Here is a 27,534-nt window from a genome sequence, read left to right as displayed (position 1 = left end):
CGGTAAGTAAATTTAAACTTTGAAGGGTACAAAAGACAGGGTACCGACAAAGAAGATATAACTAGGAGTTTGTGTAAGAGTAAGCTGCTCAGTTAACTGTTATCGAAAACAACTTTCATATTTATTTGCTCATATTCGGATACCATAGTCTACTTTCCAGCCTCAGGGATCACATAAAGATGTATTGGAACTTGACCGCTCCCAAGGCAACAAAGCCAACCACTATTACTTTGAATACACCAAACGATTCTCCTTTCCAACAATACAAAGAGACTGAGCCGATACGAGTAGTTTTGAATCTATCAAGTTTAAAGGCAAACCAGCAAGATGCATTCATTTGTGATTCAAATGATAAGAACACGTTAAAATTAGATTCACAAGATTTCAAGTTTGATAACATATTCCCTACAAACTCAGAACAAAATGAAATGCTGACTGTAAGCACAATAAAGGATCTATTTGATGGGTATAATCAATCTTTTATAACTTATGGGAAATCAAATTCAGGGAAATCTGACACGCTGTTTAATGAAAAAGATGGTTTGATTCGTCTATTATTCGAGCAACTATTCAAAAAGGTCCAAAGTCTTACTGCTGATAATAACAATAATAATACTAGGGAAGGAAACAATATATTGACGTTTAACTTTAGCCTATCAATGATGGAAATTTTCTCTTCTGAAAAAATCTACGATCTTCTATCAAACGAGTACACAAAGGATAATCCTATACTGAAAAGTTTGAAAGTTCATCAACATGATATAATAGAGAATGGAATTAAAGGTGATAAACATGTCAAAAATCTGTCTCATATTCAAATAGCTTCCCTTGACGATTTACAAAAATGGTTTAAAATTGGTTGTCAAAGATCTAGTGCTATAATAAATGCGGGGACTGCCAAAGAGAAAAGATCAAATTCTATAATAATATCCAAAATTCATTTGGAACAAGTTAATCCGAAGGATCAACTTTATAAATTATCCACATTAAGTTTCATTGATTTATACGGAATAGATAAATTTACGAAAAAAGATATACAATTAACTAACGATGAAATGAAAAAACTCAACACACTAATGTCATCCTTTCAAAATTTAATTACTACATTATCTGATCCAAAATCTTTACCATATACTTCATCTCTTTATAAAGATTCTGCATTAAATAAAATACTACAAGATTACATTGGTGGTAACAGTAAGACAACATTCATAATACCATTCCCATCTCCATCCATAATACAACATGAAGAACTAATAGAAATGTTAAAATTTGCCATGGGATTGAAATCTATTAAAAATCCATTAATAATGAATGTCTTTGGTCTTAATCTACAGAAGCAAATGTTATTATTTATAAAGAGTTCCAAATTAAGAGAAGAGAATTGCCAAACAAAGATTAATTATTTGCAATCTGAACTTGCTTTGAAAAATAAATTGCTTGAACCAGTAGCGACCGATCATCATGAGGAAAATTATAATGATGAGTCTTCATGTTCTGATAAGGAAACAATTATGAAATTGAAATTGAAAATTGAATCATTAGAACAAGTACTCGAACATATCTCAACATCTGAAAATCCAAAATCCAAAACAGAAACTAATGAACATGATGAACTATTGAAGAAATTAATGGACAAATGTGAAGACGTTGCAAAGTTACAAGTAGAAATAGAGGCTGAAAAGAATACTAACTCTAAATTAAAGCAAGATTTAAAATACAGCGCTTCAAAACAACATGCATTAGAAACTATGAATCTTAAACTTTTAGAACAATTACAAAACCAAGAAAAGGAATGTAAAGAGCTTCTCATCTCTGAAGAAAGACTGAAAAGAGAACTGGCATCAGCAGAAAATTTAAAAAATTCCAAAGCAGAAAGGATAGTAATTTTAGAAAGGGCAATAAAAGATTATAGAGCATTTGAAAAACAAAATACAATCCTCGACGCGACCAGAATCTACAATCATACAACCTAACATAGGAGTAGGAGACTCGTCGAGGAATGGTTCAATAAGCTCTTCATCTTTAAGCACAGGAAGAAGCGCATATAATGAACAATCTGAGCCAACAACACCAAATAACTATAACATTAATAACTCTACTGGAGCATCGTCATTATCAACAATATGGCCAGCGAAGAAAGTCGCTTCAAGTTCCAACACTGTTTTATCATCACCTGATTCACATTCATCTCGTACATTGAAACGAGGGTTTAATTTACATTCTATTAGAGTTGTGTCAGATAGTACAATTGTCCCAGGGAAATCGTCCTAGTTCAAGTTGTTATTGGCTATATTCTTCCCACAAGATGTTACAAAATATGACAAGATATATATCATTATATAGACTACGTATATACACGTTTTTATGGATATAAACAACACGCTCATACACCATGATCTATTTACAACAAGGCCAACCAGTCGCTTGGTGTCTCTTTCGTCTGTTCCGTGATGTCTATACTTTTAACATTACCCTGTTGTGAGGCCTTTCAGCGGCAAAAGTGAAAAATTTAAAGATTTTGCGATGAGATGAAAAGAAAATAAAATACGTACATAAAAGGTTCGAAGTTGTAAGTTTATACATAGTTAGAGCACAAAGAAAGATGTACCAAGCATTCATTCGTTTTATCACTTATTATCTGTGGCAGAAACTACGATTACTGCAATATGGTTTCGATGAGTTCAAAACATAAAATTGTTACGACTACGAAGAAACAGTCAAAATCCGTAGTTAAGAAACCACATCCTTTCAAAAGATCCACTGTGCATCCTACTGCTCGTAAAATCATAAGATTCGAAGAAACTGAGACCAACAATGCAGAAGATGATGAGTATGACGGTCCCACAAACCATATTCAAAACAATAAACAACAACTAAAACTAAAAGTTCAATCACTCCTCAAAACAAGAAAGACATTACCTGTGTATCAAAACAAAGATGAAATAATGAACCATTTAAGATCGAACCCAGTCACCGTCCTCATTGGTGAAACAGGGTCAGGTAAATCTACTCAAATCCCACAATTCCTCTTAGATGACCTCTATAAAGACAAGAAGCATGGGTCCATAGCGGTGACGCAACCTCGTCGTGTTGCGGCAATTAATTTAGCTACTCGTGTGGCTCAGGAATTCGGTTGTAACCTTGGTTCCACTGTCGGGTACTCTGTTAGATTTGATAATTGTACGAATTCTAAGACAAGATTGAAATATTTGACTGATGGTATGTTATTAAGAGAATTGATGATGGATAGGAATTTGAAGGAGTATAGCGTCGTTATTATTGATGAAGCTCATGAAAGAACCGTATTGACTGATTTAATCTTAGGGTTCTTGAAATCGTTAATTCAAGGACCAAGACCTGATTTGAAAATTATCGTCATGTCTGCTACTATACAAGCGGAAAAATTTAGTCAATTCTTTAATAATGCTCCTATATTGTTCGTGGAAGGAAGAAAGTTTCGTGTGACTCAATATTATTTGAAAGCTCCTTCAGATGATATCGTCGATAGTATTATTAGATGTTGTGTGCAAATCAATCAAAGCGAACAAATGGGTGATATATTATGTTTCTTACCAGGTCAAGAGGAAATCGATAAAGCAGTGACTATCTTAAATAAAGTCAGTGAAGTGATAGCGAAAGAAACTAAAGTCCCTTTGATGATAGGGCATCCATTGTATGCAGCTTTGTCACCTGCGCAACAATCTTTGGTTTTCAGTCCTGTGAAAGGTTTTAAAAGAAAAGTTGTATTCAGTACCAATATCGCAGAAACTTCTGTTACCATATCTGGTGTCAAATTTGTTGTAGATTCTGGTCTACGGAAAGTTAAAGTTTGGAGACATCAATTGGGGTTGGCAACACTTTTAACAGTCCCTATTTCTCAAGCAAGTGCCATGCAAAGAAGTGGTCGTGCTGGTAGAGAAAGTGAAGGTAAATGCTATAGATTATATTGTGAATCAGACTATAAAAAATTGCCTTTTGAAACAGAACCGGAAATTGCAAGAAGTGATGTCACTTCTCCCGTATTAATGTTGAAGAGATATGGAATTAAAGATATTGTTAATTGGACATGGTTTGAAAATCCAGGTAGAGATTCATTAATTATGGGATTACAAGAATTATATACTTTAGCTGCATTAGATGATTCTGGGAAGATTACAGAACGTGGTAAAAATATGGCATTATTACCGATTCAACCTCATCTAAGTAGTGTTTTAATTAAAGCAAGCGAATCAGGTTGTCTTTCAGAAGTTATCGATATTGTTTCCTGTTTGAGCGTCGAGAATTTATTATTAAATCCTCAACCAGAAGAGAGAGATGAAGTTAATGAACGTCGTTTAACCATTTGTAACGGAGGTAAAAGATATGGTGATTTAATAATGTTGAAAGAATTATTCAATGTTTATTTTTACGAGTTAGATAAGAGTTCCTCTTCCGCAGATGAAAGACGTGATTGGTGTAAAGAATTATGCATTTCTTATCGTGGATTTAAAAACGTGATAAAAGTAAGAGAACAATTAAGGATGTATTGTAAACGTCTATTTGGAAAAAACGATCAAGATCTATTTATTGCAGAAGAAGGAATACCGAAAATTGGAGAAAATAAAGATGAAATTTCTAAAATACTGAAATGTTTTCTAACTGGATTCACCAAGAATTGTGCTATTGGGATGCCAGATAGATCCTACAGAACGGTGTCAACGGGGGAAACGATCAGTGTCCATCCATCCTCGATGTTATTTTCCAACAAATCTTGCCCTGGGATTATGTACACAGAATATGTTTTCACAACGAAAGGATATGCAAGAAATGTAAGTAGAATCGAATTATCATGGTTACAGGAAGTTGTCAATAATGGAACAGCAGTAGCTAAACAAAAGGTTAGCGAATAAGTGAATGATCTTAATATTTTTTCTATTGAAACTGAAAATATTATCGATTCATAAAATATGTATTATTACTATAGAATGTTTATAACAGTCTTAATTTAATATTAGTTATTATATTCTAAGCTTATCCATACAATAGGTTTTCCTATCGAGTATATTTGCGAAAAGATCATTTATTGCCTTGCTTTATGAATATTGACAATTGTTTCACATATTTCAAGCACCCAATAATAATACCGCCCAGAGGGTTCTCCGTATACGTAGCATAAGACAGCACAAGCAAAGAGCTTGTTTCAGTTCCATTTTGTAATCAATTCTTTGAATGATTATGGTATGGACGACATGGGCCAAAGTTCTTGTTCAAATTTCGATTCTGTCGTGCATGTACCATTGTTAGGATACGTACAAATCAGAACGGCCAATAACCGTTTACCATTTGACCAGAGTATCGGCCATAGTTGAACTGAAGATATATTTACGTATGTTTTAATTCTTCTTCGGTTTGTGTATTCCTTTATATACAAAATAGAAAACCGTGGTACCATCATCATTTATAATGGCTAAAGTCAACCTCTTGGTGTTTTCAGGGCATAAATTGTCGAATATTTTGTCCAAAAACTCCAAAGTCAAGTAACTTGTTTTATATTGGGACATTTCCACAGGCAAGACATATTCTGTCATTACGTCCTCATCGTCATTAGATAGTTTATGTGGCGGTCTACCAGTTAACAATCTTATGTTACTTTCTTTCCATGATAGAGTCTCTGTAGCGACAGTCACTTCAGTCCATAGGTGGAACTGTAGCAAATTATTCCTCACGAGTTCTTCAATTTCTGATCTATTGTAAACAGCGGACATCTTAATTTTGATATGAGTATTTTCTCCTGAATAAAATGTACTATCATATTAATATTAAAACTACCCATTCGAACTATACTTTCTCTTCCAAGCACACATATTCTATTTTTCCCATCTCATCTCATCGAAATCGAAAGTTGATATTTCACTCGGATAAAATGAAAAATTTCAAATATTGATTGTTCCGTTTTTTAAAACAGTGTCATTACAAGTTTTACTAACAAAGAGACTTCGAAACTGAAGGAAATATTGCTTCGTTGTTGAGTTATTTTTGCTATATATAGTCTCAATAACTATCTTACCTCTATTGGATAATTATCGTCAAAGAAAAAAGTGATTAATACGCTCACGTTTTTGGAACAGATCGTTTCTAAACAAACAAGCATGAAACTCACATTAAGTTCATTGTTCCTTAGCTCCCTCTCCATCTCTCTCTTGGGGAAAGGAGCCTTAGCTTATAAACAGGTCCATCGTCCTAATGAGAAGGAAACCACATCAGAAGAGGCCAAACCATGGCTTCGTACCGTCTATGATACACAAGTGGAAATAGTGACACCAACAGTCATTGCAGGTGTCACATTCTCAGGGAAACCGCTTCCAACTCCTGATCCATTGGAACCATGGGTCTCGTTGAAGAAAGATGGTACTCCTCAAACCATTAAGCCAGAAGTGAAAAATGGTCGTACTAAGAAGGGCAGACCTAATTATTCCACTTATTTCAAGACTGCAACTGTTGTTACTTATTCATACGAACAATTGAAAGCTCATAATATGGACCCAAATGATGTTTATGAAGAAGAAGTTTATTTAGATGAAGATGATACATATGTCTCGCTGAATCCAGTTATTAGATGTACACCAGAGCGTTATTTCTTCAAGGGTTTAGCCAAGGATATTTCAAGTGAACCATTTTGTACACCTCGTGAAAATTCTCAATGGAAAGTTGGTAAAACGTATTTTGTTTCATGGTTTACTCAATTTTTTGATGATGAACATTCTGGTACTGTTATTGATAAAGTCCGTGTTCATTTATCTTATGTGAAAGAAAAAGCCAGTGATAAAGGTTATCATAAAAGAGATATTCCAGCCACATTTTTTTCCTCTGAATGGGTCAAAAATGTCGATGGTATGTATCCTATTGAAGTTGATGAAGATTGGTTACAAGGACAATATGAGCGTAGAATTGTTGTCTCTGTTCAACCTTTCAATGTTCCAGATGATGAATTTAATCCATTAGAACGTGGTGTCTTGTTATATATGATATTAGGTTCTAAAGTGGCCAAGACAACGAAAGAAGAATGGGCTATGATCGATGCTGGTATTAGTGATGATAAATGGTATTATGTTGCATTGACTATACCAACTCTTGTCGTTGTTGTTTGTGTGGCGATTTATTTCTTCTTACATTTCAATGGACGTTATAGAGATTTCTCAGATGTTACTCAAAGGGCTTTGGCTAGTAGACATCGTATTATTGGTAAAGTTTCTGAAATGAAGAAGTTCAGGAAGATGAAAAATCATAGATATGACGAACTACCAAGTTATAATAAGAGAAAAACGAAATAAGTAACAACTGAAATGTGTTAACGGACGATCAAAGAAAAATGTGACAGATTTATAATTTTAGAGATACGTTTAATTATATTACAGTGCCTAAATTGTTGATAGGCTAGCGAATAAAAGAGTTTATACTTTCTCACTTTCTAAAGGTTATCGATGATTTTATTGAGCTATATATTCTACATGTACACAAATATCTAAGTTAATTTTTTAACATGATGCTGAATGTCTTACAAACTTTTTAAATCCATTTTTGTTTAGCAGCAACTTTGCAGATTTTCTCTAGCGTCATGACTCTTGGATCAGGGCTAAAGACTCGTTTACTGTTATCAATTTTAGCTCCCGTAAGATTAGCATCTGTATCATTATGAGTGATAACTGTCGAGCCAGTAATATCGAATGGTTCTTCCGTACCAATTTCATCATCATCATCTTCTTCTCCTAAATCTTCGATATAATAAAAAAATGGTTCCAAGACTAGCATAATTTTCCAAAAATTTACAGTTCCACAATTCGCAAACAAAACATTAATCAGACATGGTACATATTCAGTTTCAATATATTCTTCAGCGCAACATACGAATTCATCTAATTCATAATCTTGTTCATCTGCTGATAAAGTTTGATACATTTCAGACAACATAGTCAATTCTTTACTTATCGTCTTTGGAATATCTTCTCGAGCTTGCCATAATAACTTTTGAGCTCTATCCAATCTTTCTTGTGTTATGACATCTTCATTTTCATCAAGAGAATCCTTCTTGCTGGCAGTATCACATTCTTCCCCATCGTTGGTGGTTGTTGGTGTACTTTCACTATTTGTCTCCTTAGGAGTTGATAAGAACCCATTTCGTTCACTTTTTTCCATCAATTCATTATATTCATTGTACAATGAAATAATTTTCATCATAGGTTTGTATAATTGTTGGCAAACTTTTAATTCAGAGGATGGGATAATGACTTTTTCTAAGTAATGATTAATTAATCCCTCCATGAAATTTGCCCAAGTAGATGAATAAAGATAATTTTCATCATGTGTACTCTCATTATAATCAGGGTTAATGTTTTGTTTCATGATTAATTCACTTAAAGTGAATTCAGGAGAAATGGAATTTTTCAAAATGGAAATAAAATCTTCATTTGTTGAAGAAGATTCCTTGGCGATTCCGTTAGAAGTATCACTGTTTTTCGAGGAAATCGCTGGTTCTTCCACAGCAGTACTATTACCTGAATCCAGGGTACTAACATTCGTCGACGATGGATCTTTGGCAGGCTCTTTACTTTCATCACTCTTGTCAAACCAATACTCCGGACCACCTCTCTCACATAAAGTCACCAGCAAGAAAAAAAATTTGACTTTAACCCATGGACTTAAAGAGTTGACGTAATGATCAGAAATCCTACTCACGTCATGATTAATTTTCCTATGAATGCACTTGATGAATTTTTCAACATAATAACTTTCTCTCAAGCCATACTTCTCGTTAATATATTTAACAGAAGTAATAACATCGTAATAAGTACCTTTAAGTTGCATATCTTTCTGGAAATTAAACAAGGGTCTTTTCCTACACCTTCTTGATCTTCTCTCATTCTGTTCATACTTTTTTTTGTCCTTACTCTTAGCATTGCTTTTGGTATTCTTCCCATCTTGCACCGGTCCTTTCCCCTCAACAGGTGAGCGCTCATGCGCCTCGATAATTCGAAGTTTTTCCTTTGAGTTTGCCATTATTGCATGTAAATCGAATTGATCAATTCTAATTGGTAGCTTCACCTTGTTGTAAGCTTCTTTGTGAAGTTATTAAAGTGAGATTCTTGTCAGATTTATAGTAATCTACATCTAAATGAAATATATTCCATTTGATCGATGAGCTTCCGTCGTTTTGTCCTTTTTGAAAAAATGTTGCGTCGTTTTATACGAATTGTTTACCGCTGAAGAGTATAACAAACTAACAAACTAACAAATTAATTAATTATCGTCAAACTGTCAGATACAAAATTGGTGAAGAAGCTATTATATTCTATTCTATTCTATTCTTTTCTATTATATATGCGCTAAATTATGATGGTCAATACGGACTTTTCCCTAGATTCGAAGTACACCGGTTCTTTTGTAGTCATCTTCGTCAACATAACTACATAAAATGGATCGATCATTAAATTGGGTGCCACTTAATTTCTCCATCGCCTTCTTAGCTGCATCCACAGTAGTAAATCTTAAATAGATGTTACCCACTCCTTGATCGATGCATTCAAAATTCAACCTATAATCGATATTAGGTTTAATGATCTTGATATCGTTCACTTCGTCAACAGTATATCGCAAAGTTTCTTCAATTTCTTGAGCAAACTCTGGCACTTTCAAATCCAAGGGATCAACACAATTCATCAATAGTAGAATGGAAGATTCAGGATGTTTATTTTCGACAGCCATGTGAGGTAAATTGAAAAAAGTAAAGGCAGATGTCATTTGACTTAGACGACCGTTATTGGGTCTCATATATTTCATTGAAGTCTTGAACGGCTCTAACTTATCGTCTATGTTCTCTTCAAACAATAGGATAACACAACCGGTGAATTCTCCTTCCGTCTCATTTCTTGGTTCCTCATTTTGGGAAACAGATTGTTGGTCCCGTGTTTCCTCTTTATACATCAATGGGAACATTGAACAATTGGTTACTATTCCGTATGGCTGAAGTAATTCCTTAATCTTACTTTCAAGGTCAAGTATTTTGACATCGTCTAATCCTTCAATTGTGAGAACGTTTCCACCACATAATTTTTCTAAATTATCAAATGGCTCAATGTAATCGTTAGGTCTTTCCCAAGTCGCATTAGAAAGTCCCAGTTTCTTATTAAAGTATGAACGACAACTCAATACCATAGTGGTAGTTTTCGCCGATTTAAATTCAAATACACAATAGTCTTCATCGACAGGCCCAATGGTGAAGTTCTTCAATTCATCTTGTTCTAATTTCAAACCTTTCAAAAATGTTTCCACCGAATTCTTTAACAAAATTCTCGTATGGCCCACTTCAGATTCATCATTTGATGCATTTTTCAATGATGACACAATGATTATACAACTTGATCTTGATTTTGTAATATTGGGGTAGATTGTAGGGGCCATAAAGGAATTCTGTACAGGGATTCTCGAGATATTTGGGATAGTTTCTTTATTCTTATTGCCGTTGTTATTATAAGTATTATGACTATTTTTATAGTTATTTCTGCCGTTACTGTTGTTGCTATTCCAAGTACCTTTGTGGTAATCATTTCTTGGTCTTACTGTATCCATTTGATCATTTCTTCTGTACCTTCTATTTTCATTACGGTCTCTTGATGCCCCCGGTCTTGTATTTTGATGCTGCTGTGGTTGTGGTTGTTGTGGTGGGGTCCTTTTCGTATATCTCACTCTTCTTCTCCCATCGGCTTGGTAACTTCCATTAGCAAATCCTCTATCATCATCACCCTTATCGTCCTTCATTCTCTCTTGACGATCATAGATCCCATTCCTATTTTGTACTTGGTTACCAGCAACTGATAGTCTTTCCTGTGTTCCTTTAGGATACCCTGCTGCATTATTTCTCAAAGACTGATGCATATTTCTATTGACAGGAGAAGGAGCTTTCACTCCCCTTGGGCCTAATGGTATATCATGTTTCCCTCTTGGACCAGAACCATTTGAGCCCTCATCTCTTTTCCTTTTCAAGCGGTCATCATTCCCACCTTTAATGACTGCTGGTGGATTCTCTTTTTTCCCCATAGACGCGATAATCTTGGATCTTAACTCTTCTAGAGTATGTTCATTACCAGAACTCATCGTTTCCAATCTTTACTTTTTTGAACAATGCTTTTTCGCAGAACTACTTACTGCTTTATTTTCTCTAAAAACTAGAGTATACAGCCAATATTCGACAAATAGGTTTCTCAGGTATCTTTCGCAGTCGTTAGTCCACTGGAAAAGTTATTTTCTGCCTTGTTTCTTCCTCCTGAAGATCGTGTATCTCTTGAAGTATATCATTATTTTTTCGTTTATACAATATGGAAATTTTTCAACAAAAGAATACCGTGGAAGCTTCAATTGAGTAATGCTACGTAAAAACTATCTGATACATTACATCAAAACTGGTGGATAATCAAACAATTAGAAAGAAAAATTGTTATACAAGAAAGTTATTTGTCTTGGCGAAGTCTCTACAAACATTAGTAACAAAACTATCAATCAAAATGAAACTTCTGTCGAGACAATGTTCCTTATTGTCTATAACATTGATGTTAGTCACCCTAGTGACGACCATTTCAGCTGCAGTCATCGGTATTGATTATGGTCAACAAAACATCAAAGCAATGGTCATCTCACCACAAGCTCCACTAGAAATTGTCTTAACCCCAGAAGCCAAACGTAAAGATATATCTGGGCTGGCAATTAAGAAACTTCCTGATGGTATTGAAAGAATTTATGGATCTGCAGTCGGATCATTGGCTACTAGATTCCCTCAAAATACGTTACTTAATTTGAAACCATTGTTAGGAAAGTCCATTGCTAATGAACCCACTGTTTTGAATTACTTAAAAGAACATCCTGGCGTCAATATCACTGCTACCAGCACTGGGAGAAATAGTCTGTCCTTTGTGGTGGATGGTGTTGAGTATCCATTAGAAGAAATTGTCGCAATGAACCTTGAAGAAATTGTAGATAGAGCAAATGTCCTATTGAAAGAAAAAGATGCTAGAACAAATGACAATGTCGACATGATGGCCATCACGGTCCCAGGGTATTTTTACCAAGCTCAACGTAATGCTTTGCTCGACGTTAGTAGTTTAGTTTCTGGTATCTCTAAAACTTCTTTAATAAATGATGGACTTTCCATTGCCATCAATTTTGCCATAAAGAAAAGAGATTTTGAACTTGATAAGGCTGAATATTACATTGTTTACGATATGGGCAGTGGCTCCACAAAGGCTACTTTGGTATCTATCTTGAAATCATCTAATGAAAGCGAACCATTAAGAATTGAGTTAGGTGGGTATGGTTACAGATCTCATCTAGGTGGATCCACTTTCACTTTAGAAGTGGCCACTTTGATTGAAAATAACTTCTTAGCTCAACATCCAAAGATTAGAACTGAAACATTGCATGCAAATCCAAAGGCAATTGCCAAAATAAATCAAGCTGCTGAAAAGGCAAAACTAATACTAAGTGCAAATACTGAAGCCTTCGTCTCCATTGAATCATTGATTGACGACATCGATTTCAAAACTACTGTCACTAGACAAGAATTAGAAGACATTTCGGAAGATCATTTAGCAGAAATCATTGAACCAATTCAAGAGGCGTTAGATAACCAACTATGGGATAACAATGTTACCATGAAAAATTTATCTGGTGTAATCTTACATGGTGGTTCTACACGTGTTCCTCTTGTTCAAAGACAGTTAATCGACTTTGTAGGTGAGGATAATATTCTTAGAAATGTTAACGCAGATGAATCAGCAGTAAATGGTGTTGTATTAAGAGGTGTCCAACAATTTGACGCTTTTAAAACTAGGCCGTTAGATATTATTGAACGTTCCATTTCGGATTATAGTATAAAAGTTTCTTCATCTTCCTCTCAGGCCACTAACAAGATTTTCCCTAAAGGTTCTATATTTCCAGCTACTATAACAATGGAACTACATTCAATAAATGACACCACTATGGCTCCATTCTCTATTGATCTATATGAGAATGGGAAAATATTAAGCAATGTAACAGTGGATGTATCAAATGCTGAAGACTCCTTCTCAAACAATAAATGTAAACATGGTGTTTCATACAATGGAACATTTTCCTTGTCATCAGATCGTGTATTTAAATTGGAAAAAGTGGAAGCTATCTGTCTTAATTCATTAAGTAAAACTGATGAAGAAGAAACAGACGGTGGGATAATGAACAAGCTTTTCAAACATAAACCTAAGAATGAAACAGCTGCTGAAACGACAAAGAAGCCAAAATACAATAAGACAATAAAGTTAATAACCACGTCTACTGATATCAATGTCAAACCTTTATCTCCATCAGAAAAATATAATATTATTAGAAATATTAAAGATCTAGGTGAATTTGATAGACAAAGGTTCCAACTACAAGAATCTAAAAATTTATTGGAAAGTTCTTTGTATAGTGCAAGAAACTTCCTTGAAGAAGATGATGTTATCAAGAATGGTCCAAAGGCTCAAGTCGATAAACTTTCTCAATTAGTCTCTGGCACTTTAGAATGGCTGGAAGAAGATTCCGATCATGCCACCAAGAAACAAATCGATAAGAAACTAGGTGAGATTAATTCTTTGAAAGACAGAGTCGAATTATATATAAAGACATCCAAAGAACCGTTGGACTCAAATCAATTTTCAGATATCTTAGACAAAGCGGCTTTGGTCTATAAAGATGTTAGTGATCAACAAAAGATGCTTGAATTGAATCTAAAAGCATTAGAAAAGAAAATTTCTTCATCCTTGTTAAATGTCACAGATGAATTCTATAAAATAAGGTTACCGATTTCTATGAATAGAACACTAGCTAATATAGAAACCTTATTTTCCAAGTTTAATAAAACGGTCGCAGCTATTGAGGATCTTGTCGATTTGGATTCATTCGAAGAGATGGGACGTGAGCAACTCTATGAATTGAAATTAAAATTTGATAATGTTCATCCAAAGATCCAGGAAAAGCTTGCTGCATTACGTACTTCATACGAGTACCGTTTCAATGAATTGAATTCTTTACATCAAAGAAAACTACGAGCTCAAAAGAGAAAAGAAGAAAAAGCAAAAAGACAACTGGAAAAGAAGTTAGCAAATGCCACAGAAACAATTCAAGGAGAATCAAGTTCTACGCTGACAAGTACTGAGACGGCGAAGGTTACTAAAGAATCGACTACCACAATTTTGTCTACTGATATGACTTCGAAAACCACTACAGTCAAATCCTCATCTGATTCTTCTTCTTCGTCGTCATCACTATCACCATCACCTGCTTCTCCTAACCTCTCCTATAAAACCAAGAGAAAACCTGGAAAAAAGGCTAACGGGAAAAAAAGTAGATCCTCGAAGAGCTCTAGTAGTTCTACTATCATGCACGATGAACTGTGATGGCTAAGCGTGCCGTATATGCTGTATAACTATATACCTTGGGCTAATGCCGATGTTTATATAGGATCCATAACTATAATATATCAACGATTAATCGTGGGTTCACATACAAAATGATTATCCGTTTATCTGTTTGTGAAGATCCATCCACTTTGTTACAAAAATGTGTCCACATTTGACACCTTCGGAGAAATTTGCCCCACATTTTTTTTCTTTTTCCAGTATTAATATTATGTAAGTTCGATAAGGCACTTCTGGGCATAACGGTTATCAGAACCTCCTACTTCATCCTATATTTAGCATTCAGGTGTTTATGAAATCATATAGGAAGATTTTCTCATCACATAATTAACAAAAAGTGCAACAATCTCCACCGATTTGTGTTGAAGAGCTACATCCATTTTATAAACTACTGTTACAGGTTATATTGAATTAAAGATGACGACAGATTCCCCAGAATTAAACCATTATACCACTACAGAACGATCAGAAAGTCATTCTAGCTCGAAAAAATTGGAATTGCAACCAACTGTCCCCTTGGTAAGTTTTATCTTCCCAGATATGCGTGCTCTTCATAGGTTGAATATCCAATCATCTGAAAACCCACCATATGAAGTCGTGAAAATACATGGATTTGAAATATATATAGTGGAGCAATGGACAGCAGAAAGGAGTTTTTCCACTGTAATCACTTCATATACAGGTAATTCACAAGATGAAATCACCGCAGTCAGGATTCTATTACCTGAGAATCCGGAATTCTGGCCAGGAAATTTCAAGAAATATTATCAAGAATTGATCTCCATATCACAACCTAAAATAATAAAGAATAGTACCTTATTTATAACCAATTTATCAGTGGTTCCATCATCTTTATACCTGATACACGTAGAATGTGGGGATATTAGAGAAGTATGGGAAAATTTTAAAGTCAACTTCAATCTCAAAAGATTACACTGTGGTGGTCGTCAAGGTTTATTATTAAATGGTGTCTCCACAGCTGCTCTAGAGAAGTTTTCACAACTGTATAAAATTCCTATAAAAACCCAAAACACGGGTTCAAAGCAACGCCAGCAACAACAACCAAATGATCTTCAAGCCGGAATTGGCGAGGATCACGGTCTACAAGAGGGGAAACCAGCAAAGGTTTCCAGTGATGTCTTCTGTGCGAAAAAGCATACCTCTCCAGTTGTAGAACTAATTACCATTATTCAACTATCTTTAAGTTATTTTGGGTTATTTAACTTTAAAATTCATAAGAGTGGTCTTTTATGCGAAGAAACGAAAAGAGCCATCGATAGATGGTGGGAAATATATGGTAAAACATATATGGGTATAGCAAAACCAAGAAATGAAACTACTATGGGTCCGACTACTGTGACCTCCATCATTAGTCTTGTTTTGAGTTGTTATTTTAAATTGATGGTAGAAGATTGTATTTCTGCTAAGGATCCATTCCAAGAAACTGAAATGTATTCCGGGATATATACTTTCCAAAAGAAGAACGGTCTAGCTAAACATCATAAATTACTTTATTTCGACCCAGAAACTTTAGAAAGTTTATTTGAAATATCGGCTAAAAGTTCAAATACAGATATCTTTAAGTTTAAAAGAGTTGTTAAATCAAGAGTGCAAGATATGGCAGGAAAAGGCAATTTCATGCAATTATCAAATGATATCCTAACATCAGACCTAGATGTACTTGTTAATAATATCCACGGAGGTGCTCTCGGATTACTTTGGAAGGGTAAAGGGAAATGTGTTCGAGATTTGAATAATGGGTGGAAGAAGAAAAGATTCACCGAATTAGACTTTAATCATGGTAATCTAGATGAAGTGTTGAAAAAGCAAGAATTATATTTGGACAAATTGAAGATAGATGAAACAATATTGAGAAAGCAATCGCCAGAGAAATTTAAATCTTCCGATCTGTCTCCAGATGATCCTCTTTTCCAAAGCAAAAACGAACATGATGGTAGTGGGAAAGAACTGCAAGGTTTAAAATCCCAAAATGGATCAAATTCTTTATTATCCATCTCCTCTATGTTTTGTAACTATGATCGATCGAAATATCTTAGAAGCCACGATACTAATGTTCAATATCAAGCTGAGTTCTATAGAAGAAAATCGTACCCTTTTATCAATGATCAAACTGAGATTGCAGCTTATCAAGATTCCATTGGTGAATATAGGTTGAATTTACATAGATCTAACTCTTTATCAGAAGCATCTACTGCCATCGAAATTTGGGATCTACCGTTTGATTCTTCTGTAGTCAAGATGGCAAGAGATCTTCTGAAGGTCAAAGTTCGTCTTCATAAACAAGAGCAACAGAAGACGAGGGATAAAATTGTGAATTTATGTGATGGGGAAAATGCTGGTATTGAAGATGAAAAATTCAGTTCATCACTTCATCAGCTACATTTAGAATTTACTAGTTGTTCCAAGAAGGCAGATAAATTCAATGAAACGCAATCCAAACTTGAAAATAAACATAATTATCTTCTAAAGGAAATGCAAGAATTAAATTCACTAACTTCAAAATTGAAATATAATGTTCGACTGTTGAATACTCGTATGAGGGATGTACAAGATAGTGTTAATGAGTTTGACAACAAGCTGAATGTCTATAGGAAATTATTATTAAAACAAGGTCCAAACATGACCCTTGCCATAGAAACGGTTGACAATGATATTGAGTTCGATAAGTGCCTAAGAAACTTGATACACGCTGAAAAAACAAAATATGGCGGTATCTGCTTAAGAGTGTTGCGTAAAGATTTTCTAAATCAATTAAGCAAGAATCTGTTCAGTTGGAGTGAGTGGCTTTATCACAAATTTTTTTATAAAACGGAGTTTGCAGAAGCTCCAACCTCTGAATTATACAATTAAAAACCAAAGACATATATAACAGAAAGACTATAGGACAATATATTTTAAAACTGATTTTTTTTGACTTGGCATACTTGTTGTCTTACGTAAATGTAAATCTTCTGTGAACTTGAAAGGTTGGTTTAACTGCTCTAAACCATACCTAAGTTAACAGACTTAAGGATGGGATAGTATAAGCTAACTACTAGTTATATCTTGGTCAAGTATAACGAATATTGTATCAAAGTGTATTATCGAGATATGTGAGACGCTGAGCTTTACGATCCGTTCAAGAATTAATAATGATTGATAATTTTGCAACCGAAACTACTTTAGAAAACGTTACCAATCTTAGAACTCTTAGCTATTCATCTTATTATCCTCGATTCTGCTTATTGTTTAGAATAAGTAACCTATATAATATATATGAAAGTATTAATAGATGGAACCCACAGTAAAAAGAAAATTACATTTAATAATACCGTGGCGTTTCGAAAAACCTACCTTTTCGTTTACTTTTGGTTATCTGGGGCGGCCTTTGAAGATATGGTTCCAAATTGAAATAGTTGAAATTATTACTCAATTAAATATAAACACAATTTTTTCCATGCGATTTATTCTATATCATAAATAGGGTGTCCCCCTGTGACATATAATATTTATGATATTTTACACTCTACGTACATAGTCTGAATTAAGGGCGCTTGATGTTTGAGTATCAGGGTTGAGTACGTTTAAGTAGTATTGTTAGGAGTGATTTACTACATATGAATAGCTTCAAGGAACAACGACAACCCCATCCTTAACTCGATAAACCTAGGTATGTGTTAGAATAACTCAATTAACCTCACATATTTTCGGATTATTGGTCATGATGCTTTTTTTAGGAAGTAAATTATGTGATAGTAAATAGCTGTTAGCGGGATCAACCCCTTCAATTGAATTTTATTGTGAAATATATACGTGGATAGTACAATTAAACAGAAGATTAGAGAGACTTCCTATTAACACATAAATACATAGCTATAAATACATATGGTGGATCAACGTGTATACACTATTAGATAACGGTTAAGTAATCAATATAAACAAAAAACACAGATAACGAATGACTCTCAGGGAGAAGGATAGAGAAATTCCTGTGGCCCTTGTGCTACATCAGCACAATTTCCATAACATATATATTTTAATATATACCGGATTCATCAAAGACGCTAACCAGAAACAGAGCTAAGCTAATAGAACACAAATAAAAGTTCTCGAACTAAGAGCTGCTGCTAAATTAGTCTTGCCGATAATATCCTTTATTTTTTTTCATATGACGATTAAGTATTTTTCCCTTCGAGACCTCGTTCAGACAAATACTGATTCGGGTGGTAGGATCGTGTTTTTTCACTAAGAAGATATGGCATCAAAATTTGGTCTAGCTGCTCGAACAATATTCAAGATAAAGGTACTATCAATATTCTATGGTAAAGGCCTAGACATCCGGCTTGGTACAACGTCTTCTATAACAGACACTCAGTGATTACCAAATATGGGAGGACCTTGAGAGAATACCGGCACGACGCGACGCGATTGATGAATACCAAAGTAGTCAATAAATTCATATACCAACGATAAAATTGTGATCTCGTATTATCTATTCTACCATCGACAGGAATACAAATAGACCCATAACTCGAAGTATCGATTTCTCTTTCTCCTGTAATTATTTTTATATTATTATTTTTTATATACATTTCATCTACTATTGTATTCGAAGCATATTGCTTTTTAGGGAATATAACATATTAAACCATATATTGGATGCAGATTAGACTGCAGGACCTGACCTTATAGGTAGATTCGTTGCAGAATTGCTCCTCCCCGTCCTAGGACAGGAGAGTAATATATATTATACACTTTACATATGGAATAAAAATTTTCTTATATAGAAAACATATATCGTGTTGTACGAAACCACGTGTCTGTACACTATGTGCCAGATACATTATAATTCCGACATATTGATATTTAAGAAACTGAACTGTTTTACATACATTAAAACGAGGATATTAAATTACTCTTATTATACTTCATATTTAGCACTAATCTTAATCTACAATAGAATCTTACAATTAGAATAATACAGGATTAACTAGAAACGCTGCTTCCGAGCGCTAACCATTGATCAATTAACTACCCACAGATCTTATTATTGGTGGTATGTCGGAATTTGATACGTACAGTAAATCATGTTGATAACGGAGTGTAGATGCAGCCTCACAGTGGTGGTGTGGGTATTTATGTCCCCTTGGAGGACACTCTCGTCTTCTCCCTCTTATGAGTGAGACAAATATGTAATTATGTACAACGCATATGGAAGAAGAATTCCTCCCTTATATACTCATAAAAACTAACTGAAAAATGTTATTGCACCTATTTAAAGTGTTAAACAATAAAAATTCAATAATAAGAAGCGGTGGCTCAATGGTAGAGCTTTCGACTCCAGTTAAACCCTGGAATTTCCAAGGAAATTATAATTGCAATCGAAGGGTTGCAGGTTCAATTCCTGTCCGTCTCACTTATTTTAATTTTTTTTTGGGGAAATCTTGGTCGGTGAACTTGGATTTTTAACGAAGTAAAAATTGCCAAGATTTTAATTCGTACTTTGAAAGCTGAATTATCAAAGTCATAAGTCAAAAGTCCTACACTATGCAACGTTTTTGATTTTTGTATTCTTTACACTCTATGATAAACGATTTTTGATCGAGTAATAAAAGCAAGAACGAGTGAAAAATAATGGGAGACAACCAACATCATGCCAACTATTCTATATTTTCACCAGAAAGTAGTAGAGAAGAAACTTTGGAGTTCTTATTGGTGTCATACGAGTCATTGGCTAAAGAACAAACCAATTGGGTCTGTAATTTAGCCAATGCTGCATCCTTAATATGGCATGCTTATAAAGCGTTGCAGGTCAATGTTAACTGGGCGGGTTTTTACGTTACAGATAAAACGAAGCAAAATGAACTGATATTAGGTCCATTTCAAGGGAAACCAGCATGTCAAACAATCATATTTGGTAAAGGTGTATGTGGTACTGCTGCATCTACTCAAAGGACTCAATTAATCCCAGATGTGAATAAATTCCCAGGACATATTGCTTGTGACGGGGAGACGAAAAGTGAAATAGTTGTACCAATACTTGATCTACAAACAGCAGAAACTTTGGCTGTTATTGATTTAGATTGTTTGGATTTCGAAGGATTCAATGAAATTGATCAAAAATATTTAGAAAAATTAGCAATTTTAATTAGTAAAACATGTAAATTTTAATATAAGATGGTTTATCTTATTTTATATTTATTGCTTATATTCTTTAATACCCTGTCAACTTCTGCAGGTGTTTTTCAGAGTAGTTTGGGTGGCATATCCTTCTTAATATGGTTAGTGCGGGGTACGGATGTTAAAATTTTTCAGATTTTGGAAAATTTTTGCAGGCGATGAGCTCAATAATAATAGTAGTGAAATATTAAGTTAATAGCTTTGAATGATTAGATGAGTTCGATATATTAGCTATTAGTTCGTATGGTACACTTTGTGTAGGAGTATTGCAAAACCTTGCGGAAATATCTCTAGACAAATGACTAAGGGAACAAATCTAGTAAAGGGAGGGAAAAAAATTCTCTCCAAGAAAAGAACATCCGAAGAGGTTGAGGCAGAAACCAATGTCAATGTCAATAAAGACGAATTTAAAGTAGATGGTCTTCTTGATGGTGCAAGTGACAGTGAAAGTGATAACGAAGATGCAGAAGACGATGAAGCCTTTGAATCAGCCGTTGAAGAGAGAGAATCTGAGTCCTCCGATATTGAAGGTCAAGAAATAGAACAGGAACAGAAACAAAACCATGTGCAAGATGAAATGTCTGATTCTGAAGATGAATTGAATAAATTATTCGCCCAAGAAGCTGAAGGAAACGATGATGAAGAAGAATATAATACATCTGATTTTGATGATACAGACGATACGAAGTCCCTCGTTGACAAATTATCAGGTATCCAATTAAAAACAATCGCCGACCCAAATATCTACACCAAATATATAGATGGTACACCAAGAATTATCAAACCAGAAATTAATCCAGTATATGATAGTGATGATAGTGATGTCGAAACGAAAAACACAATTGGTAATATCCCATTATCTGCCTATGATGAAATGCCACATATCGGTTATGACATCAACGGTAAGAGAATCATGAGACCAGCTAAGGGGTCTGCATTAGATCAATTATTAGATACTATAGAATTACCGGAAGGTTGGACTGGGTTATTGGATCAAGACTCTGGTGCTGGTTTGAATTTGACTGAAGAAGAACTAGAGTTGATTTCCAAGATTGGTAGAAATGAACAAACTGATGACCAAACTAATCCATATGAACCATATGTAGATTGGTTTACAAGACATGAAGAAGTCATGCCTCTAACTGCTATTCCGGAACCAAAAAGACGTTTTATTCCTTCCAAGAATGAAGCAAAGAGAATAATGAAAATTGTTAGAGCCATTAGAGAAGGTCGTATTATCCCACCAAAACAATTAAAAGAGATACGAGAAAAGGAAAAACTTGAAAATGAATATAAGTACGATTTATGGGGTGATTCAGAAGAAACAAATGACCATGTCATGAATTTAAGAGCACCAAAATTATTACCACCAACTAATGAAGAAAGTTATAATCCTCCAGAAGAATATCTTTTGACCGAAGAAGAAAAGAAAGAATGGGAAAATACTGAGTTTAGTGAAAGAGAGAAAAATTTCATTCCACAGAAATATGGTTCTTTAAGAAAAGTTCCAGGTTATGGAGAAAATATTAGAGAAAGGTTCGAAAGATCCTTAGATTTATATTTGGCTCCACGTGTACGTAAAAATGTATTAAACATTGACCCCGAATCCTTAATCCCTGAACTGCCATCACCAAAGGATCTAAGACCTTTCCCAATTCGTTGTTCTACGATATATGCTGGCCATCAAGGTAAGATTCGTACATTATCTATTGATCCATCAGGGCTATGGTTAGCAACAGGTTCAGACGATGGTACTGTAAGAGTATGGGAAATCTTAACAGGTAGAGAAGTCTATAATGTGACATTAATTGAAGATACGGAAGAAAATACTGATGATCATATTGAATGTATTGAATGGAACCCAGATAAGGAAACTGGTATCTTGGCTGTATCTGTTGGTGAACATATTCATTTAATTGTCCCACCAATCTTTGGTTTTGATATCGAAAATAAAGGGAAAAGTAAGATTGAACATGGGTTTGGTTTTGACACTTTTGGATCTATTAAGAAATCAAACCTTGAAGTGAATGGAAGCGATGATGATGAAAATGCTGCAAATGGTGAAAATATTGCTGCTGTTAAGAAACAAGTTGCACAATGGAATAAACCAACTCAAAAGCAATTGGAAAAAGATATATGTATTACTATTACCTGTAGAAAAACTGTTAAACGTCTGTCATGGCATAGAAAGGGTGATTATTTCGTCACTGTACAACCAGATTCTGGTAGTACATCAGTCCTAATCCATCAAGTCTCAAAACATTTAACTCAATCCCCATTTAAGAAATCTAAAGGTATTATAATGGATGCCAAATTCCATCCATTCAAACCACAATTATTCGTTTGTTCCCAAAGATATATTAGAATCTACGATTTATCACAACAAACTTTAGTGAAAAAACTTTTACCTGGTGCTCGTTGGTTATCTAAGATTGATATTCATCCAAGAGGTGATAATTTAATTGCATCTTCATTTGATAAAAGAGTATTATGGCATGATCTGGATTTGGCAAGTACTCCATATAAGACCCTAAGATATCATGATAAGGCAGTAAGGAGTGTAAATTTCCATAAGAAATTACCATTATTTAGTTCGGTGGCAGATGATGGGAACATTCATATCTTCCATGCTACTGTATATGATGATATGATGAAGAATCCAATGATTGTCCCATTGAAGAAATTGAGCGGCCATAAAATTAAGAATAACTTAGGTGTTTTAGATGCTATTTGGCATCCAAAGGAAGCTTGGTTGTTTTCTTCTGGGGCTGATAATACAGCACGTTTATGGACCACATAAGACACTTGCATATCCCCCTTTAAATATTACTAGCTTATCATTTAATCTAAAACTGTATATTAAAAATAATAATCAAAAAGATGATTCAAGATAGTTTAATCTAATTGTTTTCAGAAGAATGCTAATGTGAGGTTGATTTAGTCGCTCTAAACCATATCTGAGTTTACTATGAACTTAAAAATGGGGATAGTATAAGCGGAAGACTAGTTGTACTTTGATCATTCATAACGAGAATCGTAATAGAGTCTCTTACCTGCATATGCGACACGCCGAGCTTGACAATCCTTTTAAGAACTTCTAATGAGAACTTTGCAACTGAAGCTACTTCAGAGAACGTTACCAATCATAGACTCTTTAGGTATTCACCTTACCACATTATTATCCCAGCTGCTTATTATATAATTGAACCTATAAAAGCACATATATATATATATATTATACCTGAGCGTATTAATAGGTAACCCTGAACTATCAATAAGAAGTAACTTACTTCTAACAGATAAGGACTTCCTTACAATATATAACTTTAGTTAACATATCTTATTAAGTGTCTTTTTGATTTAACTAGTGCTGAGAAGCGCTTATAAAGGAAGAACAACCGTTGCCTGAGAAAGTGACTTAAACTCAAAATATCAAACTATATCTCGGTGTAATTGAGGATTATACCGACTCATCATGGCATCAGCTAATACTAAAATGCCTACAAATAGTTAATACTTTGTATGTGCAATGTCGTGGTGTCATTGTTCAAAAATCTTCTTTTATCACGCTGGGCTTGAATAAATTGCTTCTGTCTTTTATAATCATTTCTTGGGCTTTCCATGCAGTTCGTGTCTGCATAATCGTGAACTATCTAAAAATACGTTAAGGTCCCACAGTTTTTCCTCAGAAATCGAACAGTCACTGACAACATCTGCAACCATTCAGGTGTTCAAAAACAATGCGTAGGTAATTGCAATAGATATGCTTGCCCTTTCCGGTACGTAAAGTCTGACTTTTACCATTTTGTGCAAGATATTTCTCCAGATTCGAAGAAATCATTTTTTTCTCAAAGAAAAGGTTCATACAAAAATGACAATGACAATAATGTGCTTATGTTCCAGAAACTCTAGCTGCATAACACATAGATTTCATGTCGATCTTAGGTATAAGTGATTATTCAAAGGGAAGAATTTTTCTAATGACGTTGCTCGCTGATTTACATAATCATTTTATAATGCACGATAACCCATTTAACACTAATAATTAATTTGTGTCGCTTCATAGTGGTTTTTGAAATAATAGAACACCGACGCTTCTGCGAATGATGTGTTACCCGGTGGCCAATACAATTTTAAGGCCAAACGCTGAAAAGTTTGTTTTATTCCACAAATTCTGCAAGAAAAACCTTCTGAGGGAAACTGTGGTGAAATATTGAAAATTGAAAATTGCAAAACTGTGGCTCATCGATACTAAAAGCTTTTCTTCAAACAAAATATTGAGCTACATAAAGCCATAGTTGATAAGTGAGACCTTGTGAGAGCGATAAGGAGGATTGTTACTATGTGACACTGGAATCAGTTGATATATATATATATACAAACTATAATCTTTTCTTTGATACGTGGACACATTCAAACTCCCCTTATATTAATATATCTGGAACTGGTTAACAAGGAAATCCTTGATTAACACCAAAACAATACTAATTACCAGCCAATCATGTCCACACAAACTTTTATGTCAAATAACAACATAAATCCATTCTCTTCAATAAATCAAAATTGGTCACATACAAACCAAAAGGATAGTCGAATATCGACAAACAATCACACAAGAGAAACTAGTTACTCATCATTACAAATGTCATCATCAGTCGCTTACCAGGAATATGACGATGAAGATTTGATAGTTGACCTCAACACAGGTTCGTTCACTCCCGTCAATTTAAGAAGTTGGGCCCTTATGACTGAAGTCACTGATAAGTTAGGCAAACTATAACACCCCTTGGCCTCTCATCTCCATGATTTTTTAACGACACAACTTTTGCATTCGGCTACATACTTACTGAAAGTAGAGTAGCTTCTTCTTCCTTCTCATTCACAGTGAAGGGAAACCGAAACGCCGGAACATTAAAGACTATTTCATCATGACATGGCCTTTCCCTTATACTTAAATTACTGTGATATATTTATTTGCCTTCGATAGGGCCTCTCTACTATACGCATCAGATTCATCATATTAATATATATATATATATACCTTAATATCATTTATTCACTTTAACGATTCCATTTTCATAAGCTCACACATTAAATATCTTAATTAATTCATATTCAGTGATGTTCAATGGACTCTGCTATTGGATATATCAAGATATTCTCTAGTATAGCGTCTATAATATATTAACTGATTTACAACTTTACATATTTCTGCTTGTTTTTGTGTCAACTGAATCTACCAAAGTAAAGGTGGAAGTTGTCTTTAACAACCTAGTTGGCTTAATCAAGGCGTCACTATACATTCCAAATCTTTATTTAAAGGTTACATAGTACTTAAAACATAGAGTTAGACAAGCCATATACAATTTTTGAACGGCAAATGATATTGACATTTTCTCTAAATATATATATATATATCTAGTTGATTTTTTATTTAAAAATATTTTCACTGCTTTAGAGAGACTTAAAAAAATATAATTAAAGAAAGCAAATTATCAATAAATAATCTATTTCAAGACCTTACCGTCAACAATTTCCTTGGATTCACCGTTGACAACAACTGGTTTATCCCAAGCCCACATGTTATTAATGAATTCCTTATCTTCTTCCTTAGTTGGGTCCAACTTGCTGTAAGAGTAAGATTCCCAATCAGGAGCAACATTGAAAGCTGGGACATTATCTTGACCTCTAACCATAATAGCACCGGTGATACCATTGTTGTTGTTTTCACCATAGACAACTAAACAACCAAACATGTATTTGGTAGAAGCAGATAATCTGTTGAAGAAACCACCAACTAAATTGTTAGACATGAAAGTTAAAGTCAATTCATCGTTATATTTGTAATCAACCTTCCATAGAGAGTATTCTTCTGGATTGTAATGTTCCCAGAACCATGGTAAAGCAACTGGTCTGGTATCTTCGTTAGAGTATTGTCTCTTCCATTCATCTAGGATGAAAGTAGATTTACCTAAGGCTTCTAATGGGTGCTTTGGCTTTTTAGCTGGAGCAGCTTCAGCATCAGCTTCAGCTTCAGGTTTCTTTTCAACCTTTGGTTTTTGTTCAGCCTTTGGTTTCTTTTCAGCCTTCTTTTCCTTCTTTGGTGGGACAAATTGTAAAGTCTTTTCAATGAATTGATAACCTTCAAATTTGGAAGCCATAATTGGAGAAGCAGAAACAGTTTTGAACCATCTCATTAAATGTGGGTACTTGGATCTGAATTCTTCACCTAAAAGTAATTTGAAAGCAGAACCCCAAGTAGAAACAGCTTGCATATCAGCTAAAGAAACATTTTCAGTAGCTAAGTAAGTGAAATCTCTTAATCTTACTTCGAAAGCAGCAGCGTAGGCATTTAACTTAGCGAAAGCAGCATCAACTTCCTTCTTGTTGAATGGAGTGGAACCTGTAATTGAGGCGAAAGCCTTGAACCAATTGGAACCAACTTCCATATTGGCAAAAGAGATCCATCTCAAGACTTGAGCCTTTTCAATTTCAGTGGAACCAACCAATTTAGCTTTAACTTTTTCATCTTCAATGAAGTTAACTAAGTAATAAGCAATGGCAATGGTTTCAGTCAATTTAGCACCCTTTGGACCAACAAGAGCTGGACTCATCTTTAATGGGAATTTTTCTTCAAAAGTAGCATTACCTTTACATTCAACAACTTCGAAATCTAAGTTGAAATGTTCGATCAAAGCTTCAAGAGCTAAACCTCTTCCACCTAAGTGGGCATATAAAGTACCTTGAGACATAATTTTTGTTAATTGGTTCTTGAGGGGGCTGTTTTCTCCTTTTTTAAAGAAAAAATTAAACTTACCATGCAATTGCCAAGTTAGAATCAAAACTGTCTCAACACATTTATATATCTACATGTTTATATATTGACATAGTT

The 27,534-nt window shown here is 34.4% G+C and overlaps 12 protein-coding genes and 1 non-coding gene across 13 annotated transcripts; 9 read left to right on the top strand and 4 right to left on the bottom strand.

The window, feature by feature from the left end:
• Positions 1–179: 179 nt before the first annotated feature.
• Positions 180–1,976, top strand: SMY1 (Smy1p; the record flags this gene model as incomplete). The annotated part of the gene is made up of 1 exon (XM_003668904.1): positions 180–1,976. One exon carries the CDS (start codon positions 180–182, stop codon positions 1,974–1,976), a length of 1,797 nt encoding a protein of 598 aa, XP_003668952.1.
• Positions 1,977–2,669: 693 nt separating this feature from the next.
• DHR2 (RNA helicase) lies at positions 2,670–4,892 on the top strand (the record flags this gene model as incomplete). Its single annotated transcript, XM_003668903.1, has 1 exon — positions 2,670–4,892. One exon carries the CDS (start codon positions 2,670–2,672, stop codon positions 4,890–4,892), a length of 2,223 nt encoding a protein of 740 aa, XP_003668951.1.
• A 483-nt stretch (positions 4,893–5,375) lies between these two features.
• Positions 5,376–5,747, bottom strand: SEN15 (Sen15p; the record flags this gene model as incomplete). The annotated part of the gene is made up of 1 exon (XM_003668902.1): positions 5,376–5,747. The coding sequence occupies one exon, from the start codon at positions 5,745–5,747 to the stop codon at positions 5,376–5,378; it is 372 nt and encodes a 123-aa protein (XP_003668950.1).
• A 384-nt stretch (positions 5,748–6,131) lies between these two features.
• PSG1 (Psg1p) lies at positions 6,132–7,313 on the top strand (the record flags this gene model as incomplete). The annotated part of the gene is made up of 1 exon (XM_003668901.1): positions 6,132–7,313. One exon carries the CDS (start codon positions 6,132–6,134, stop codon positions 7,311–7,313), a length of 1,182 nt encoding a protein of 393 aa, XP_003668949.1.
• Positions 7,314–7,548: 235 nt separating this feature from the next.
• AAN1 (Aan1p) lies at positions 7,549–9,036 on the bottom strand (the record flags this gene model as incomplete). Its single annotated transcript, XM_003668900.1, has 1 exon — positions 7,549–9,036. One exon carries the CDS (start codon positions 9,034–9,036, stop codon positions 7,549–7,551), a length of 1,488 nt encoding a protein of 495 aa, XP_003668948.1.
• Positions 9,037–9,393: 357 nt separating this feature from the next.
• MUD2 (Mud2p) lies at positions 9,394–11,130 on the bottom strand (the record flags this gene model as incomplete). The annotated part of the gene is made up of 1 exon (XM_003668899.1): positions 9,394–11,130. One exon carries the CDS (start codon positions 11,128–11,130, stop codon positions 9,394–9,396), a length of 1,737 nt encoding a protein of 578 aa, XP_003668947.1.
• Positions 11,131–11,537: 407 nt separating this feature from the next.
• Positions 11,538–14,441, top strand: LHS1 (Hsp70 family chaperone LHS1; the record flags this gene model as incomplete). Its single annotated transcript, XM_003668898.1, has 1 exon — positions 11,538–14,441. The coding sequence occupies one exon, from the start codon at positions 11,538–11,540 to the stop codon at positions 14,439–14,441; it is 2,904 nt and encodes a 967-aa protein (XP_003668946.1).
• Positions 14,442–14,879: 438 nt separating this feature from the next.
• Positions 14,880–17,333, top strand: STB6 (Stb6p; the record flags this gene model as incomplete). The annotated part of the gene is made up of 1 exon (XM_003668897.1): positions 14,880–17,333. One exon carries the CDS (start codon positions 14,880–14,882, stop codon positions 17,331–17,333), a length of 2,454 nt encoding a protein of 817 aa, XP_003668945.1.
• Positions 17,334–19,770: 2,437 nt separating this feature from the next.
• Positions 19,771–19,878, top strand: NDAI0Ctrna2W. Its single transcript has 2 exons — positions 19,771–19,807; positions 19,842–19,878. It is a non-coding gene; the product is annotated as a tRNA-Trp (tRNA).
• Positions 19,879–20,096: 218 nt separating this feature from the next.
• Positions 20,097–20,633, top strand: NDAI0C00400 (L-methionine (R)-S-oxide reductase; the record flags this gene model as incomplete). The annotated part of the gene is made up of 1 exon (XM_003668896.1): positions 20,097–20,633. One exon carries the CDS (start codon positions 20,097–20,099, stop codon positions 20,631–20,633), a length of 537 nt encoding a protein of 178 aa, XP_003668944.1.
• Positions 20,634–20,940: 307 nt separating this feature from the next.
• ERB1 (ribosome biogenesis protein ERB1) lies at positions 20,941–23,442 on the top strand (the record flags this gene model as incomplete). Its single annotated transcript, XM_003668895.1, has 1 exon — positions 20,941–23,442. One exon carries the CDS (start codon positions 20,941–20,943, stop codon positions 23,440–23,442), a length of 2,502 nt encoding a protein of 833 aa, XP_003668943.1.
• Positions 23,443–25,143: 1,701 nt separating this feature from the next.
• Positions 25,144–25,422, top strand: NDAI0C00380 (uncharacterized protein; the record flags this gene model as incomplete). Its single annotated transcript, XM_003668894.1, has 1 exon — positions 25,144–25,422. The coding sequence occupies one exon, from the start codon at positions 25,144–25,146 to the stop codon at positions 25,420–25,422; it is 279 nt and encodes a 92-aa protein (XP_003668942.1).
• Positions 25,423–26,149: 727 nt separating this feature from the next.
• On the bottom strand, positions 26,150–27,394 carry TEF4 (translation elongation factor EF1B gamma; the record flags this gene model as incomplete). Its single annotated transcript, XM_003668893.1, has 1 exon — positions 26,150–27,394. The coding sequence occupies one exon, from the start codon at positions 27,392–27,394 to the stop codon at positions 26,150–26,152; it is 1,245 nt and encodes a 414-aa protein (XP_003668941.1).
• Positions 27,395–27,534: the final 140 nt, after the last annotated feature.

The sequence above is a fragment of the Naumovozyma dairenensis genome, chromosome 3, assembly GCF_000227115.2.
Source record: "Naumovozyma dairenensis CBS 421 chromosome 3, complete genome".
NCBI classification, from domain to species: Eukaryota; Fungi; Ascomycota; class Saccharomycetes; order Saccharomycetales; family Saccharomycetaceae; genus Naumovozyma; species Naumovozyma dairenensis.
The sequence above is the reverse complement of the archived record's forward strand: the minus strand, read 5'-3'. Positions and strand labels throughout refer to the sequence as shown.